Source organism: Orbicella faveolata, unplaced genomic scaffold (assembly GCF_042242905.1).
Source record: "Orbicella faveolata isolate gen_17 unplaced genomic scaffold, um_ofav_v1 contig_36, whole genome shotgun sequence".
Taxonomy (NCBI): domain Eukaryota; kingdom Metazoa; phylum Cnidaria; class Anthozoa; order Scleractinia; family Merulinidae; genus Orbicella; species Orbicella faveolata.
This window is the reverse complement of record NW_028301565.1, coordinates 6,447,543-6,463,712: the sequence shown is the minus strand read 5'-3', so window position 1 is coordinate 6,463,712 and position 16,170 is coordinate 6,447,543. Positions and strand designations below refer to the sequence as shown.

The window sequence follows — 16,170 nt, the reverse complement described above, 5'->3', positions numbered from 1 at the left end:
GAAGAAGGGAGAGATGATGAAGGAGTGGGAATTTGAGTTTGACGACGATATCTTTGGAGAACCAAATTGTAAGGAAAGCAAAGTCGAAGAGGCCTACAAACCAAAGCAATGCGATCCCGAGGTTTGTTTAATATAAGCGTATTAAGTACTGCCTCTTGCGACAAAATTCAAAATTCTTTGTAGGTCTTTGCACCACATGATGGATCATCAGGCTTTTTCGTTCGTTTTGCCAATGTTTATGTTTTCCCCCAAGAAAATTACAGCTGCAGAAGAGGGTAGAATTCATTGAATCAACAATTTGCTTGAAGTTATTTTGTAAAATCATTGGAATTGCCAGGTTCTTTGATCAAGCTATATGACTCCATGCTCAATGGTTATTACTGAGAAAGTGACGCTATCAAATTATATGACCTTAATGTTAATTTTTTTTCAGATAGAGAGGTCATATAAAGTGGTGTAACTGTAAAGTCTCAATTTTAAAAAAAACTCATGAATGCATGTAGATGGTATGTGCCCAGGGATCAGAGGTAACAACAACTCCTCACCCCCACCCTTGCTGGGATTATCTTTGTGGGGGTGGATTGTGCTTTGTCTCATACAGTAATATGTTCTTTTCTTAGTGGTTTATGCAGTGCAGTCCTAATGATGATCAAGTAGAAAGACAGGCTATCAGGAAGTACCAAGGAGATTTATTATTTCAAAATCAAAACTATGAAGAGGCTTTTACCATTTATCAGGAGTCTCGCAAATGTCTGCCCCCCAACAATGCGGTAGTGGACAGGGAACTGATAGAGTCAATGGCAATGTGTTTATTGAAGCTAGGAAAATGTGACGATGCTTTAACTCTTATCAAGGAAGTAATGGTGAGTTAATTGTTCATTGGTAAATTTCCTATAATGTCAAGAATTTATGTTTGATCGAAGTTAATTGTTTTTATTATATGGCTATCTTCGTGAGTGGGCAAGATGACCCAAATCCTGTGTTGTGATTGGCTACACAAGCGGGCAAGATGGCATCATTTATTGTGTGGTCGGGACTTTTTTCATTAGCTATATTTTTGTCCTGTGGAGAATCAGATAAGAATAAGATATCTAAACATGAATTAACATTTATATCTACTTTTATTAAGTTGGTAAAATCATTAAGACATGGCACCAACTAAATTATAAAAGTTGATTATTAAATATATAAATAGATAATAATAAATAAATATACAAATAAATAATGACCTGTGAGTTTTTAAAAAAGCTGAAATTGCACTTGCTGAAGCAGCTCATATAATTTCAGCTTTTGAAAACCTCACTCGTGCAAATTAATTCCAAATTGATCTCGAAACCATATGATTACTTATTAATAATATTAACAAGGAAAAATTTGCCGGAAGATCTTTCTTGAAGCCATTTTTTCTCATTCGAGAAAACTTTGTTCAAAGTTTCCGCATGAAATTTTGACCATCATTTTGCGTGATATCATTGACTTAGAAAATTTCCTATTTTCTTTCAGCCAATCATAATCTAGGATTACGTTGTGTAATTTGCACTGGTGTTACACGTTTTGCACTAGTGTTACACTTTTTGGACTGATGTTACACTTGAACTGCACTGCTCTCAGCCAATCAGAATCGAGTAATTTTTTCATGTATGTTATTAAGTTGGTAAAATCATTAAGACTTTGCACCAACTAAATTATAAAAGTTGATTATAAAATATATAAATAAATAACTATTAACTAGTAGCCATTTCAGTGCAATAGTTTGTGTTTTTCATTTCACATTGATCCAAACAGGGGGATGACCAACAAAATGATTCGTCCATATGGCATTTGCTTTCTCAGATTTATAGAGCAATGGGAAATATTCAAGGTATATAAAAAGCCATTACATGATTTTTGTCAGTTGTTATATGATATGAGTTGAGTCAAGGAAAACAGGAAGCTGCCTCAGTTGTTTAATAGTTTTTATTGTTTAATCCCTGGCTTAAGGGGTGTTCCCAGTCTACTCTTGTTATCCTCATTATAGAAACTTTTGGTTATGTTTCTTAAGCCATGAAAATTCAATCTCACAAAAAAGATGCCATAGAAAATGCTGTCATTTACATATTAATTTTGATAGGTGTAATATAGGCAAATCACCTACAATTTGTGTCTGTTTGTTTATCAGGTGAAATAGAAACCCTTCAGAGATGTGCAACTCTTCACTCCTGGAATTCTCACTTCTGGTTTTCCTTAGCCCTGGCATATGAAAAAGCATCAGTAAGCTGCATTCAGCCACAAGATGAGGACTTCAATATTTTTTTTCAGGGTAAAAATTGCCTTCTGCATCAAGATTTAACTGAAGAGAATTGTGTAGAAAACTCTTTGAATGGTAAATGGCAGTCAAAGGAAATTGACATTACAATAAAACCCTGTTGTTCCTCAACTAACAAAGTGCAGAGGCCAATATTTACAAAACCTTGTGATTCGGATGAGCTAGAGATTACACCATGCTTGGCACATTTGGCTGTCAGAGAGCAAGATGACCTTGTTAATATGAAATGCGGCTGTTTGCCTTGTTCCATCACATTGGGTCACAAAACTGAATATTTCCAAGAACATTCTGAGTCAATTTGCTGTTCAAGGATGAAGTGCTCAGAAGGGTTGAAGGATGAAGATAGTTCATGTTTGTTTTCAAGCTACAGAAAACATCTAACAGAACATTATTGTAGACCATGTACTAAAGATAAATTAAAATGGAGAAATCATGTCCTAGCTTTTGGTTGTCTTGCTAAATCCAGGTAAATGATTATTTGTTTAAAAAAGATATTATTATTTTATGCATGGTAATCCCAAGGCAAAAAAAGGTTTAAGTCTGTCTAGAAGTTCACTAGATGGATTTCAGGCTGGCATTTGAATGCTGCTGCTTGGCCCCTTGTGGGTGGGATGTTAGTCTTTTTATTTTCTTAGTTAACTGCAGGTAACATCCAACATTTTGTAACTTACAGGTCAAACCTCCCATAAGCTGACACTCTAGGGACCAGAAAAAGATGTCCCTTTATAAGAGGCTGCCCGTATGGGTTGTTAAAAATCTATTGATTGAAACTGCGTGTGTTTTGGACCATCGCCAAGTCTTTCTCTCCAAGCTCAAATATAATTGTTACATCATTTATCTTCACCATCTACGACCCAAAAATTATGAGCTCACAACATGAACAGCTTCCAGTTTATTGCAGAGTTCATAGGTTCAAATCCTATTCAAGTCTGATTTTTTTTATCAGGCTTTATTTTCACAACTGTATAAGTTGTAAACATAACTGCAAATGAGCACTTGATGATGTGTCTTTAAAGCTTTCTGTTACAGTTAAGGAACTCTGTGTTTCATTTATTTGGTTCCATTACTGTATTGTTCACTTACAGTACATGAGGAGCATACATGATGTACTTCTCAAATGTTGCTAAAATGCATGTAAATTTGCTGTGAATTTTGGATTGTTTAATAATTAATAACTGAAAACATTTGAACTTGTTCTATCTTCTAGGTTCTTTCTTGAAAAGGCAATAGAGGCATCTTCTTCATTTGCAAAGGACAAAAGTGCAACACTTCTCAGAGAGGTATGCGTGCATTCCTTCCTTCTTTTATTACAATATTAGTAAATTAACTCTGTTGTGGGCAATTAATTTTCTTGTTAAATTTATGTTGGAAAACACCATTGGCAGATCCTTCACCCTTGGAAATCTTCAGGCTTGGTAGAGGTTTCCCTCTCTCGTAATTAATTTTCATCTTTCATTGCAAATTTAAGGTGAAGGCTAAGATTGCGGCTCATACAGACTGTGGCTGTGCCCAGTTGATTGACAAGGTTTTTCAGGTAACATCCAGTGATCAGTAGAATATTTAAGTACATGTTGGCTCAAATGCAAGTTAGAACACTGAGGTATTGCATAAACTTCCAAAGAATCCTTAGGGTATACTCACCGTATACCTCACCACAAGTTTTTCCTGCCTCTCCCACCCTGAACAATAATGATGAAATGTAAATGTTGAAACCCTTTTTACAAGTACTTATAAAATAGTTAAATCATTAAAATCTCTCATTTAATTAGAAATCTTATCACCAACTCCTACCAGAAAAACTCCAGAATGCTTATTAATAGATAGATTATAATAATAGGCCAGTTTTGATATATTAAAATTCTAACTTGGTTCTGAGATTTTGGGGAATAAACAAGAGAATTTAATTAATTCATCATTCAACTCTATATGATTTCTTTTGTTTTATTCCCCTTAAAGCGTGGGAGCCAAGTCAGAATTTTAATATATCAAAATTGGCCTATCAGTAGATATGTAATTAATGCTGTTGTATTATTTTAATTAATCCCTATTTTTTTTGTGGTTGTTTTGAATTTTCTCAGCTGCTGTACACTTCTGTTATGGCTAGTGAACAAGCAATGTCAGACCAAGAACAATGTGACACAAAAACTCAGGTGATTGTTTTGCATGGTTTTCTAACAGTTCTATATCATTAACATCATTGTTCGTAAACAGTGAGATCAGTGAAGGTGTCATCTTTTGTTCTTCATGACTGGACATCAACATTACCTTGGGTATTTGGAAAAGTGAAGTTCAGTGTGTTATGAGACAGAATAGCCAAAAATGTTTTTGAATATTGTGTCACCCATGTGAGTTGATGTCAGATTTTTATCTTATGTCTACCTGCGTTGCATATCCCTTACCATTTTTTAAAACAATACTATATCTGTTTGTGCATAGCAATGCCTTTTAGGAATTTATGTATTTGAATGCATCAAATTATTTTTTTTTTTGCTTTGTATGCTGTGTCCCTTAAATCAACTATTTTGTTTGTCTTTTTAGGAAAGAAAGCAACAAGAAAATGATGTTACTACATTTGTATCTAATACAACAGATTTTGAACAGAAGTGGTTTGGTGATTTACTGTCCTACATGGCTGGAAATTAACACCAAATTCCATAATGAATGGTTATTTATCCAATCTTATTTAACTGGACTTGTCAATAAACTCAGAGTTGAGAATAAACAATTTTTAATATTTATTCAACAATAAAGATATTCAATATTTTCAATAAAATGCAATATTTCTTCAGCTGTTGTTTTGAAGCCTGGCGTATCAAATTCCAGACTAAAAAAATATGTTAGTCTGGCCAGTTATCAATTCACTTACTTATTTGTTATGATTATTATCACTCAATTTCCTCCCCTAATAAGGCAGTGATAAGAACATAATTAGGCTAAAACCAGCTTTACCATTTCAAAGTGGAATGAGTCTTTGTGAGTCCAAAAACCATGAACACTTTGATTTGATTCTGACAGATCAATTGTGTACTGATCAATCACAATAAAGTTAAGGACATGCGAGCAAACCTCAAAACCACAAACTAAATTACCTGTTTTGTTTGCGGTTTAGTTTTGTCACGCCTAATTGGCTTTTTCCTTGCTCATGGTTTTCTGACTTTCACAGAACGAGACAGTAACTGGCCATGAGGTCATGGTGTCATTTGCTTCAAACACTGGCAGAGCTGTATAATGCCATGCTCCCAGTGGTTTCCTTTCCCATCTTCTGCTGGAGTGAAAAAGCTACCATGATCATTGGCGGTCTTTTGGTGGAGAAAAGAGAATAGAAACCTCTGGAACAAGAGCAAAAACTGACATCTTTTTTTTATTCGTTCTTCTTTTTTTAATTTAAGAGGCTATTTTTTGATCATTTTCGCCTTCCCCAAGGTCTCCAGTCCTTATGTCTAAAGTGATGACAGCTTTTATCAGGGTTGACATCCCAAAGACATGGAGTGTACGGAAATCAACTCAACCATTCCAAAGCAAATTGTAAGAAAGATACCATTTTCCAAACATTGTTTAGCTGTTTAAATGTCCAACAAGTTAACAAAAATATTTTTTTTTCACCAGCTGTTATTTTCACGTATTAACTTATACCTTGCTTTGGCCTCTAAAATTTTGCGTCAAATTTTTCAGAGCTAGTATCGTATAAGCGAATTCCAAACTAATCCTTGCATGTGAGACATGTGAACCAAACTGTTCCAATTCAATTCCGTTTTTCGTTAACGTCATTCTGCTCGTAATTCGTGCCTATATTTCTTAGTGTGTACATTTAACGGTCTTGTAAATGGCTTACAAAGCGCTTTGCAGGTCAACTGCTGTCCAATTTTTTTCGCCCGCGATGCAAAGGAGATATGATGGCCGGGCGAAGTTTCGTGCCAATTTTCCATGGTTGTAGATCAATTCATTCGCTTAGAAGAACCTTTAGACGTGCTTTACAAAAGAGACTTTTCAGTAATGGCGCGATACCTCCGCTTAACGAACCTCTTCCTAACATGCCCGCTCCTGCACCGGACATGGTTTGTGGAGCGGACTGGCAGAACCGGCATGATCACGTAACACACGTTACAACTCTTGATAATGGAATCAAAGTAGCTTCAGAAGACTCATTTGGACAGTTCTCCACAGTTGGTGGTAAGTTGTCGATAAGTTTGGTCAGAATTGATATAGATTACATCTGAGGTACCGTACAATTTTAATTTCCGTGGTGATGACACCACACGTGCTAAATAAAGTTAGAACCTCTAAAAAAAAGTTCCAGTTGTGTGAGTTCAATGACAACTTCCCGTAAAGGGTTGAGACTTGCTGCTTTCTCTTCTTTCAGCTTCACATATTTGTACCCAGAAACACAAAGTTAGCCCAACTGTGTGTAGAAAAGTTAAAAAAAATTATAAAAAGACTAGGTGAACTCTGGTTTTAAACTCAGCTCCAATTGGTTGGAAAGTAAAGAAACGTACCATTGTGCAGCCATGTGGAGGAAGAGAGGCCTACAGGCTTGAGCTTGGCAAACAAACGTAAAATACTATTGTTGATGCTGACATAGTGTGGCTTTGAGCAACACAGAAATCCTTTCCTTGAGAAGGCTTTTTCCCATAAAGTAATGATGAATTGAAACCCTGGTCAGACCTGGCATTTTGGCCTTTTGTGATAGGAGGGTGAGGGATTATTCTTGCTATCTCTCTGCAACTCGAAGCTACAACTGAATTATATACTTGGAGGTACATCAAGAATAGTATCCTCAGAGGTCATTATCAAGTGCTGATGATGCAATGTGATATAGATATTACATCATCATTTCTACACAGCTACCATGCTAGATCAACTTTCCTGGTATTCTTTATTGTGGTATAATGTCAGCAAACCACCAAAACGAACCCTAAATTAATCAAAACCAACTAAAAGGTCCTAAAATATTCTACAGAAAAGTAAAAAAAAACTGTCACAAAAAAAAAAACAACAACAACAATAATTTTATTCATACAAAGAAAAGGTGAACTTAACAATGTAATAGAATACAAACAATAAAATAGAGGGAAAAAATCACATAATCCACGGTTAGCTGATAGGGCTTTTAGTGAGGTAATTCCATAAAATCTCCATACCCCTACCATGGAAGTTCATAATGAACTTGGAAATTCCGTAGAGGGGATGGGGGATCTCAAATGCCAAACTTTTTAAATGCAGTAATTTATTGGAACCTAAGGATTTCCAGGGGGATGGGAGGGTTCAAACCAAAAAAATCTTCTATGGGCAGAGGAAATATTTTTTAGGAAATATTTTTTAGGACAAGACATAATATTTATAGACAATTTTTCATTGTGTTTGTAGTGGTAATTGATGCAGGCTCTAGGTATGAAGTTGACTACCCTTCAGGTTTATCACACTTACTGGAGAAACTAGCTTTCCAGGTACCTTTTCCAATTGCAATGTGTTTCTGTCCGTTTTTAAGATCTTTATGGTACATTTTTGTACTAATGCATACTGCATACCTTTCCATCCTGAAGACCCTGAAACTTTCTCTTTACCATTTCAGAGTACAGTTGAATTTCAAAGCAATGATGATATCATGCAGGAGCTTGAAAAATTCGGAGGCATGGCAGATTGTTCATCATTTAGGTATAGTGTGTTGAATTCTGTGTAATTTTTGGTTTAGACCATATCACCCCAGTGTTGGAAGTTATAGCCTACCTCTTGCCTAAGTGTGTAACAATTTTGGGGGTCTAAGATCACTCAACAAAAGGGTGAGTACATCTAGATTAAGTTTTACGTATACCTGTTATATAAATATATCTACCGGTAATATAAATTATTTCATGTTGTGGTAGGTGTCTTGAAACTAAAACTTACAATAATGGTAACGCTTTAACTTAGTGGTCAATAACCATTGTCAAAAAGTGTTGTTAATAACTTAAAATCCAATTTTCAAAATGTAAAATTTATATTAAAAAACTTCAGTCTTTTCCCAACAGAGATGCCATTATTTATGGAACATCTTGCTTTACAAGTGGCCTGCCCACGGTGATGAAGGTGTTGTCTCAGGCTGTTTTTCAGCCCCAGCTTACAGACCAAGAGGTATTGTTATTTAGTGACTTCAATATAATTTGGACTGTTGAGCAGCTGGTTCCATTCAGGAATTCATGAAGAAAGTTTCCAAATTTATTGTGTAACCAAAATTTTGATTCTGGGTGTCTTTAAAAGACATGTTGCAAGTGTATTGTATTAACTCGCAACCTTGCTCCATAATAAATAACTAAAAAATCTTTTTTAACATTAACGACTAACAATAACTTGAGAACACAATCAGAGTATACGTCATGAGGCCCTGGTTATTTAGATGGTGGCAAAGCCTGGTGGGTAGGAGGTTGCATTTGTAATCAGTAGGTCCCAGACTCAAATCGTGCCCCCTACCATTAGATGGATTTCTCTTCAGAGTCCAAATTCAACTCCCCCATATCATGTAAAATTAAAATAGCCAACTGGACAGCCTCCAACCAATTGGAATCTTGGCAAGTTTTTACAATATTTGAATCTCTCTTTATAGCGTCCCCAATTAGCACAGCTCCATTTAATACCATGAGACTTAATTAAAGTGATATCCTGTACTGTCAATGGCTTAAAAATAATATTGATTACATTTTTTTCCATCTTATATCAAAAATACATCCATTTAATGTTTATTCTTCAGATTGAAGAGCAAAAAATGGTAGTCCAATTTGAACTTGAGAACTTGGAAATGAGGCCTGATCCAGAACCTGTCCTTACAGACTTAATACATGCAGTAAGTTTTTATTAGCAATTCCCTGGGATATGTTAAGCTGGTTATATTGTAAAATAATCAGTTAATTTTAAGAATTCATTTTGCACCAGCTATGCCAAGAAGACATCATCTCTTTATTTTGCTTAGTCAGTCTATCTTCATAGTGTTCTATGTCTCAGTATGCATAGCCTCACTTGCCATGCTGCTAATAAATTCTATTACATTTAAATTATTAAAGTATCTATCTATCCATCTCCTGTCCATCCATCTATTTTTCTGAGAAGCTAAATTTCTATGATAAAGCACATGCAAAGAATCTAGCCTTTTGCAGGCTCTTGGTAGTTGGGGATGAGGAAATAAAAAGAGGGCGATTGAGAAAAAATGAGTCCTCCCTTGTTTTTTCTTGATTGCCCTCTTTTTTTTGCTCATCCCCAGCTATCCTATATATTAGTTAAAAGAAAAAGAGATTATTACTAAGAGAGACTGAATAAAGCTGGTGCTTCAACAGGAAATGTTTCATGGTTTTTAGGAATCCCTAAAGTGCTGGATAATGCACTACATAACAGTGATCAGAGGATTTCTGGGATTATTCATTTCATTTCTCTGTGTTTTTTTTGTGCAGGCAGCTTTTCGGGACAACACCGTTGGCTTACCCAAGTTGTGTCCACCAGAAAACATAGGAAAGTTTAATTCGACAATTTTGCAAGACTACATGAAGAGATACTATCAGCCTTCCAGAATAGTTATAGCTGGAGTCAATGTGGACCACCAACATCTGGCAGACCTGACAAATGACTACTTTGTTAACAAACCGCCCATGTGGCAAAGAGAAGGAGAGGCAACGGAGAGTCCGGATAGATCTATAGCGCAGTACACTGGAGGCATTGTTAAGGTATTTTGGAATACTCCAGGCCATTTGTGATGATTTTTTCCGATGGTTTAGGGTCACGTCAGTGCACTTAGTTCTGGATCAAGCATTCTTGGTTCAAGCTGTGGCTTGGGTCATTGTGGTATGTTCTTGATCTAGACACTGCTCCAAAAGTGCCTCTCCCCACCCAGGTTATAAGCTGTTATACAGACTTTCACTTTTACCCTCCAGTACTTCCTGGGGAGAGAGTGGCAGACTCCTTCAAAAGCATCGTGGAAGGAGGCTAAGTGTGTAATGTCTGCATACTGGTAGTTCAAGTTGTATTTTTAGCTGCATGTTTCGTACTGTAAACTTGCTGTACATTTATGCTGCTTGTCTAGTGCTGTGAACTCATTAAATCTTCATAGCAGGTGAAAGGGTTCATATCGTAACATAACTCTCTCTACCCCTGGCAAAAAGAATTGCACTCTATATGTTGTCCAATGTGTACTCCAGACAGTATTGCAAGTGCTTCAGCTTCCACCTTTTATTAATGGACACCTTTTGTTTGGTAGGACCACAGAACTGAACCCAGGATCAACCCTGGCCCCACACCTCTCCCAGACTTGGTCCATCTCTCAATAGGGCTGGAAACCTGTCACTATGATGATCCAGACTTCTTTGCATTCACTGTTTTGAACACGATGATGGGTGGCGGGGGATCCTTCTCAGCAGGAGGACCAGGAAAGGGCATGTACTCTAGGCTCTACCTGAATGTTTTAAACAGATATCACTGGATTTATGCTGCCACAGCCTACCATCACAGCTATTCAGACAGCGGTTTATTCTGCATCCACAGCAGTTCTCACCCCAGTCAAGTGAGTCAAAACAAAACTTTGGTAAACTTCATTACTATTATTTAACACAGAAAACAGGCCAAAGAAAATACATGCACTGATTGGTTGAAAATTGTATTTCTATAACTTGAGAGAAACACAGAAAAATTGTCATAGTCCGTTATGTTTTTGCCTGTTTTGTAAAAATATAGAACATTTTCTCTCTGTTTCTATCAGGTTATAGAAACAATCATGAAAGTTTGGGGGAACTCAAATGAAAAAAGCTGCCACAGCATTTTTCATGCTCCCAAACTTCCACTCCTGTTTCTAGAACTTGATACTATGATTATCAGTTGTGTAAGGCACGACGAAAGTTTGGTCACCAGGTTTCAATGTGAAAATTGAGTGGTTATCACGGGCAACTGGCTCTGTTTCTAGTGGCAACTTGTCGGTCTTTGATCAGTAAAGCCTGGGAAATTATAGGCGATGCATGGCTGTTGATTTTGTTACCAATGGAAACGAGGTAAGTTGCCCATGACAACACCATAGTTTGTGACCAAACTTCCATTGTGCCTTAAACTTAAACTGACCAATCTTTATGCATACATTCCTCTGAACATTTTATAAATTTTGATATGTTGATAGTTGTTGAAAAGTGAACTGATCAACATGGCATGAGTGTGGGACAAAGAAAAAAATCTGAGTCCCTGACAGGAATTGAACCCATGACCTCCTAAACGCCAGGTGGGCACTTCATCCACTGAGCTACGAGAACTCATGGAAAGCAAGGTCATTTAACTGAGTTCATATGTGACAGGCATCCTGCATACTGCTAGGATCAGCACTGTCAAAGTCATTGTGAGTGTGATAAGTGAATAAAGATGGTGAACTTTAAGCTCGGTAATGAAATGTGAAAAGTGAACTGATCAACATGACACGAGCATGGGACAAAGAAAAAAAAATCTGAATCTCTGACAGGAATTGAACCCATGACCTCCCGAACACTGGGCAAGTGCTCCATCCACTGTGCTATGAGATCTCATAGAGAGCAAGGTCATTTAACTGAGTTCATATGTTAATGTCATGTGTATTGATTTTCAGTTGCGAGATCTCACACATGTGATTGTCAAGGAATACTTTACTCTTATCAATGGACCAACAAATGAGGTTTGTTTTTTTGGTGCAGACACCGGTAGTAATATAACTACATGGCAATAAGCAGCATCCCAGCCTCAATGGCTGCTTGGCCAGTAACATGATAAATCTTAAAGCCTATAGTTACCTACCAGACTCTTATGAAGACATTCTTTTTGGCTTGTCATGGCAACATCTTTCCCCTTAGAACGATTGTGACAAGGCCAAACAGTGTCTGTGACGGAGGCTCCTGCCTCGGAATGTATTCTCACCCAGGCTGTCTGTTTCTAACATTTCAGCCTACAGCCTTGTTTGGACTTCCTTGGCCCCTTTATGGCTCATCCTAGTTTCCTTCGCTGCCATGCTACTGATATTAACACACAAGTGAATCAGCAATAACTCATCTAGTATCCGTTGCTTTGTAGGTCGAGGTAGCAAGGGCTAAAAAGCAGCTCCAATCCATGTTGATGATGAATCTAGAATCCCGAGTTATTGTATTTGAGGACATAGGAAGGTAACATTGTGCTTAGTTTCATTGATTTATAGACTGCTTATAATTAACTTGATGCCAGGTGGGGCACAGTGGCAGAGGACTTCATAATTTCTGCACCTGACTTGATCAAATGCAGACCCTGCGATTTCACGTAAGGGCCAAGGTAAAAAGATGTTGTAAAAAGCTACTGAGTCTCTGAGAGACCTGATAAAGTGCTTTACTCCTGTTTGTGATCATCCAAGTAAATGATGCAGCAGCAATACGAAATGGCAGTGGTGGAAATGGATAAAACCGCTGGCGATAAAGAGAAAAAAACAGCCTGTTGTAATTATGCTGCTTGAAGTATAACAAAAAAGAGTAGTGAGATAAGATAATGACTCAGATCATGCAATAAAAATCTTCGGCAGTAGACTGTAGAAGATCTAGTTGGAAACTTGGTTGATTTTGTGTTTTTTTGTTGTTGTTGTTGTTGTTTTTTTTCATTCCATGAACACTAAAAACATTGTTGTGAAAAAACTTTATTGTTCATTGTGGTAAGATACAGCAAGGTTGTAGGATAAGCTAGTGCTAGGGTTACCCTAGCAGGGGGTTAATCTAGCACTCCTACATTTCATGGACGTGTTTACAAGGCAAGTAGGGTAACCCTGGTGGTAGGGTTACCCTAGCCATAGTTAACTATACCCTAGCTGAGCGCTAGGCTTTTTACCAGGTTAAGAAAAGCGGGTAGAAGGGAAACCCTACCTGAAAAGGTTTGCTTGTAAGCGCAGGCTATCTTTGACCGTCTTGCTTTAGTATCCCTAACATTAGGGTTGCCCTACATGCTTTTAAACAGGATCTCTGAATAAGAAAGCATATCATTTGTCTTACGATGTAGTCACTAAGAGGTAGATCCCGAAGTTTTGATTGCTTACTGCTTGACTTTATCAGGTGATGAGGTCGACTGATTACTCGCTACCATTCCGATAATTTTGTTTGTTAATCTTAGATATGACTTTTCGAGAGTGAAGATAATTTATATTCTCTTTTCCTTTATAAGGCAAGTTCTTGGGCTCCACAAAAGGAAGTCTGCTCAGGAGCTATTCCAAAGCATTGGTAAGAATTCTGCATCAACCAGGTCTCGTCCACACTACACCAGAGAAATATGAAAGAGCAGCATTATTGCTCTGGTCGGGCCCACCATCCACACTATTCCATCACGAAAACGGAGCTTTTCTTACGTTTGTTTTTCTGTAAATACTGTGCAATAATAAGAACTGAACTGAAAACGAAAAACTGAAACTTTCGAAAACGCTCTTCAAACCGAAAGAATTTGAAAACGGCGGCTTTGGGTTTTAGTGCGGGCGGAAAGCATTTTGAAAACGCAGCTTTTCGAAAGCGACGGCATGACGATAATCACTTGATTTCCCTACCAGAGTTTTCCTCAAACACAACCGGAGATTGTGTCCCACATCGTTTTCAGGGTCTTCAAGTAAAAACTCACGTAAGCTTATTACACTATAAGATCTTTTCGTAACCTTGGGCCCTTTCGGGCAGTCGACCAAAAGTTCAAATGGTTTGAATTTCCGGAAATTTTCAGCAAGGAATTGAATATCATTTAACTTCATTTACCGAAAAAGAGAACAACCTTTCGAGGTATACGGGGAATTTCCTTTCCATTTGATTTTCATCCCGGAATTTCCAGGATTTTCGGTTGAATTTTTCGGAAACTTTCCAAGTAAGAGTTTTGCTTGAATGAAAAGCGCCCCTTATATCTTGCCACCTATGCCTTCGTTACATGTTATTGCGTCTATTTTTTATGTCTGAATTATAAAATAATGCCTTCGTTTTTCGTTCTTCAGAAAACGTCACAGTCGATGATATTAAACGCGTCAGCTCCCGGATGTTAGCGTCCAAACCCTCCGTTGCAGCACTTGGTAACCTGACCAACCTGCCCAAATTTGAAGAGATCGAACGTGCGTTTTGTAACCGCGGCACCTTTAGCGGAGCATCACGGTTTTTCCTTTTTAGGAATTGATGGCATGGAAACCCTTCTAGGCACTGTTTTCATCATGCAATCATACATCCATGCATGTTCAAGTATTCATACAATGATGTACAACAGTTGGTTGGCAGCACGGCGGGAACATTTTAAAACGTCACCTAAACAGGAACCGGCGTTCGCTTTTCTAACACACGCCATTGCAAAATTTGACTTCAGCTGGGAAATGGTCTAGTGTGCAAGCTTTGTCCAAGTTCATAAACACTGGAGATAATGAGTGAAAAATGAGTTTCAGAGCACGAGAAGAAAAGGGTCACACTCTTCTTCTCGTATCCTTAATTTTAACCCCCCCCCCCCCCCCCCCCCTCCCTGTCGGCAAGCAAGGTTTTTTTTTTAGCTGGAACCATTTCTTTTTGATGGTACACACTGGAAGAGGTTGTCTGGATTTCAAAAGCTGGTGACCGCGTTGTCAACATCTTGTGGCCCTTGTGAATGAATGTGGCGAATATCACGCGGAAACATCAGAGACTGAACTGTCTGCTTTTCTGTGGCCTCTTTTCTCTTTTGCTCGTTCTCCGTCAAGGGTAACATCTTGAAATAGCCAGCAATCTTCAAAGTAGCACCACTTTAAGAATTTTTATCTGTTTGAACTAGCACTTGTACAGTATTTGTTTACTATAATCGAATAAGGTAGTGACCTCAGGCCCTCTTTTCCTTTTGGTCACAGGTTAATTTAACCAGATTATGTCATTAAATTTATTATAACAAGACGGTCTGCCATTTCCCCGCTTGGTCATATTACCGGGGTATCTTTGAGGGTTCATTAGGGTCCGCTTGTAGTCTATGTTCAGCTGACAATTTTGCGTTCCACAAATAGAAGTCAGAGGTTGTGACGCCCTAGTGAGTTCGAAAAATTGCGTTAAAGCATCAAAATTTTAGGAACGCCTTTCACTTGCCCTGCACTTTGTTGAGGTGATTGTTGCAAGGCGGGGCCGATTACGGACGGATTGGCACGGCTAACGGGTTAATTAGGGAATAATCCACATTCATAAATTGTGAGAACATTTTCAAGTGTAAGAAAACGAATACATCCTGGTGATAATCAGAAATAGTAAATTGGTGTATCCATTTTGTTCTTACATGTTTTTCTTTGAACTGTTGAAATTTAGTTTCACTGTCAATCAGCATTTGACACATTTGTCACACCTAACTTTGTCACTGTAGCAACTTCGAGGACATGCGCGTGAAAAGGAACTATGTCTTCACCCCAATTTTTTTAAAAAATCGATAAAAATTGGCTACAACTTCGATTGTCAAAGGCACCGTCATGCGAATTTGAATGAGTCTGGCATAGATTTTGTCCTATTTTCCATAACTTCAGTAACGTGTGACCAGGTACAACTGAAGGGAGACCACCTGCTCAATGCTTGTTTTAGGGGAGACACTCTTTTCTTCGCATCATTGGCCGGCTAATTACAATTGGTCAAGCGTTGAAAAAACTCAGTAAGTAAATAAATAAGCAAGCCAACGACCTTGATTTCGTAATTCTCGTTAAATAATGAGTTAAACTACCTTTCTTGTTTCTAGAGAATCAAAATGGTACTGTAAAACGAAATGAAACAAATATTTGCTCGCGATTTTCTAGAAAACATTTGAAACGGACGCGAGTTCGAATTTATTTTGTTGGTCAGGAAAATTACCACCGTATGAAAAATAAACGGAGCCAAGAATACTAGATAACGCAACAAAGTTGTTATTTTCAAGCATTAATTATGGATGCAGCT

General features: G+C 37.6%; 2 protein-coding genes across 2 annotated transcripts; both read left to right on the top strand.

Annotated features, from left to right (window-relative positions):
* On the top strand, nucleotides 1-5,093 carry LOC110050717 (uncharacterized). Its single transcript, XM_089275444.1, has 8 exons — nucleotides 1-121; nucleotides 621-863; nucleotides 1,786-1,861; nucleotides 2,159-2,771; nucleotides 3,513-3,585; nucleotides 3,774-3,839; nucleotides 4,384-4,455; nucleotides 4,844-5,093. The coding sequence occupies exons 1-8, from the start codon at nucleotides 14-16 to the stop codon at nucleotides 4,946-4,948; spliced, it is 1,356 nt and encodes a 451-aa protein (XP_089131570.1). The 5' UTR covers nucleotides 1-13; the 3' UTR covers nucleotides 4,949-5,093.
* A 1,063-nt stretch (nucleotides 5,094-6,156) lies between these two features.
* On the top strand, nucleotides 6,157-15,156 carry LOC110050715 (mitochondrial-processing peptidase subunit alpha-like). The gene is made up of 11 exons (XM_089275443.1): nucleotides 6,157-6,475; nucleotides 7,670-7,749; nucleotides 7,875-7,957; nucleotides 8,311-8,413; nucleotides 9,027-9,119; nucleotides 9,721-9,990; nucleotides 10,521-10,823; nucleotides 11,883-11,948; nucleotides 12,341-12,429; nucleotides 13,445-13,500; nucleotides 14,247-15,156. The coding sequence occupies exons 1-11, from the start codon at nucleotides 6,196-6,198 to the stop codon at nucleotides 14,420-14,422; spliced, it is 1,599 nt and encodes a 532-aa protein (XP_089131569.1). The 5' UTR covers nucleotides 6,157-6,195; the 3' UTR covers nucleotides 14,423-15,156.
* Nucleotides 15,157-16,170: the final 1,014 nt, after the last annotated feature.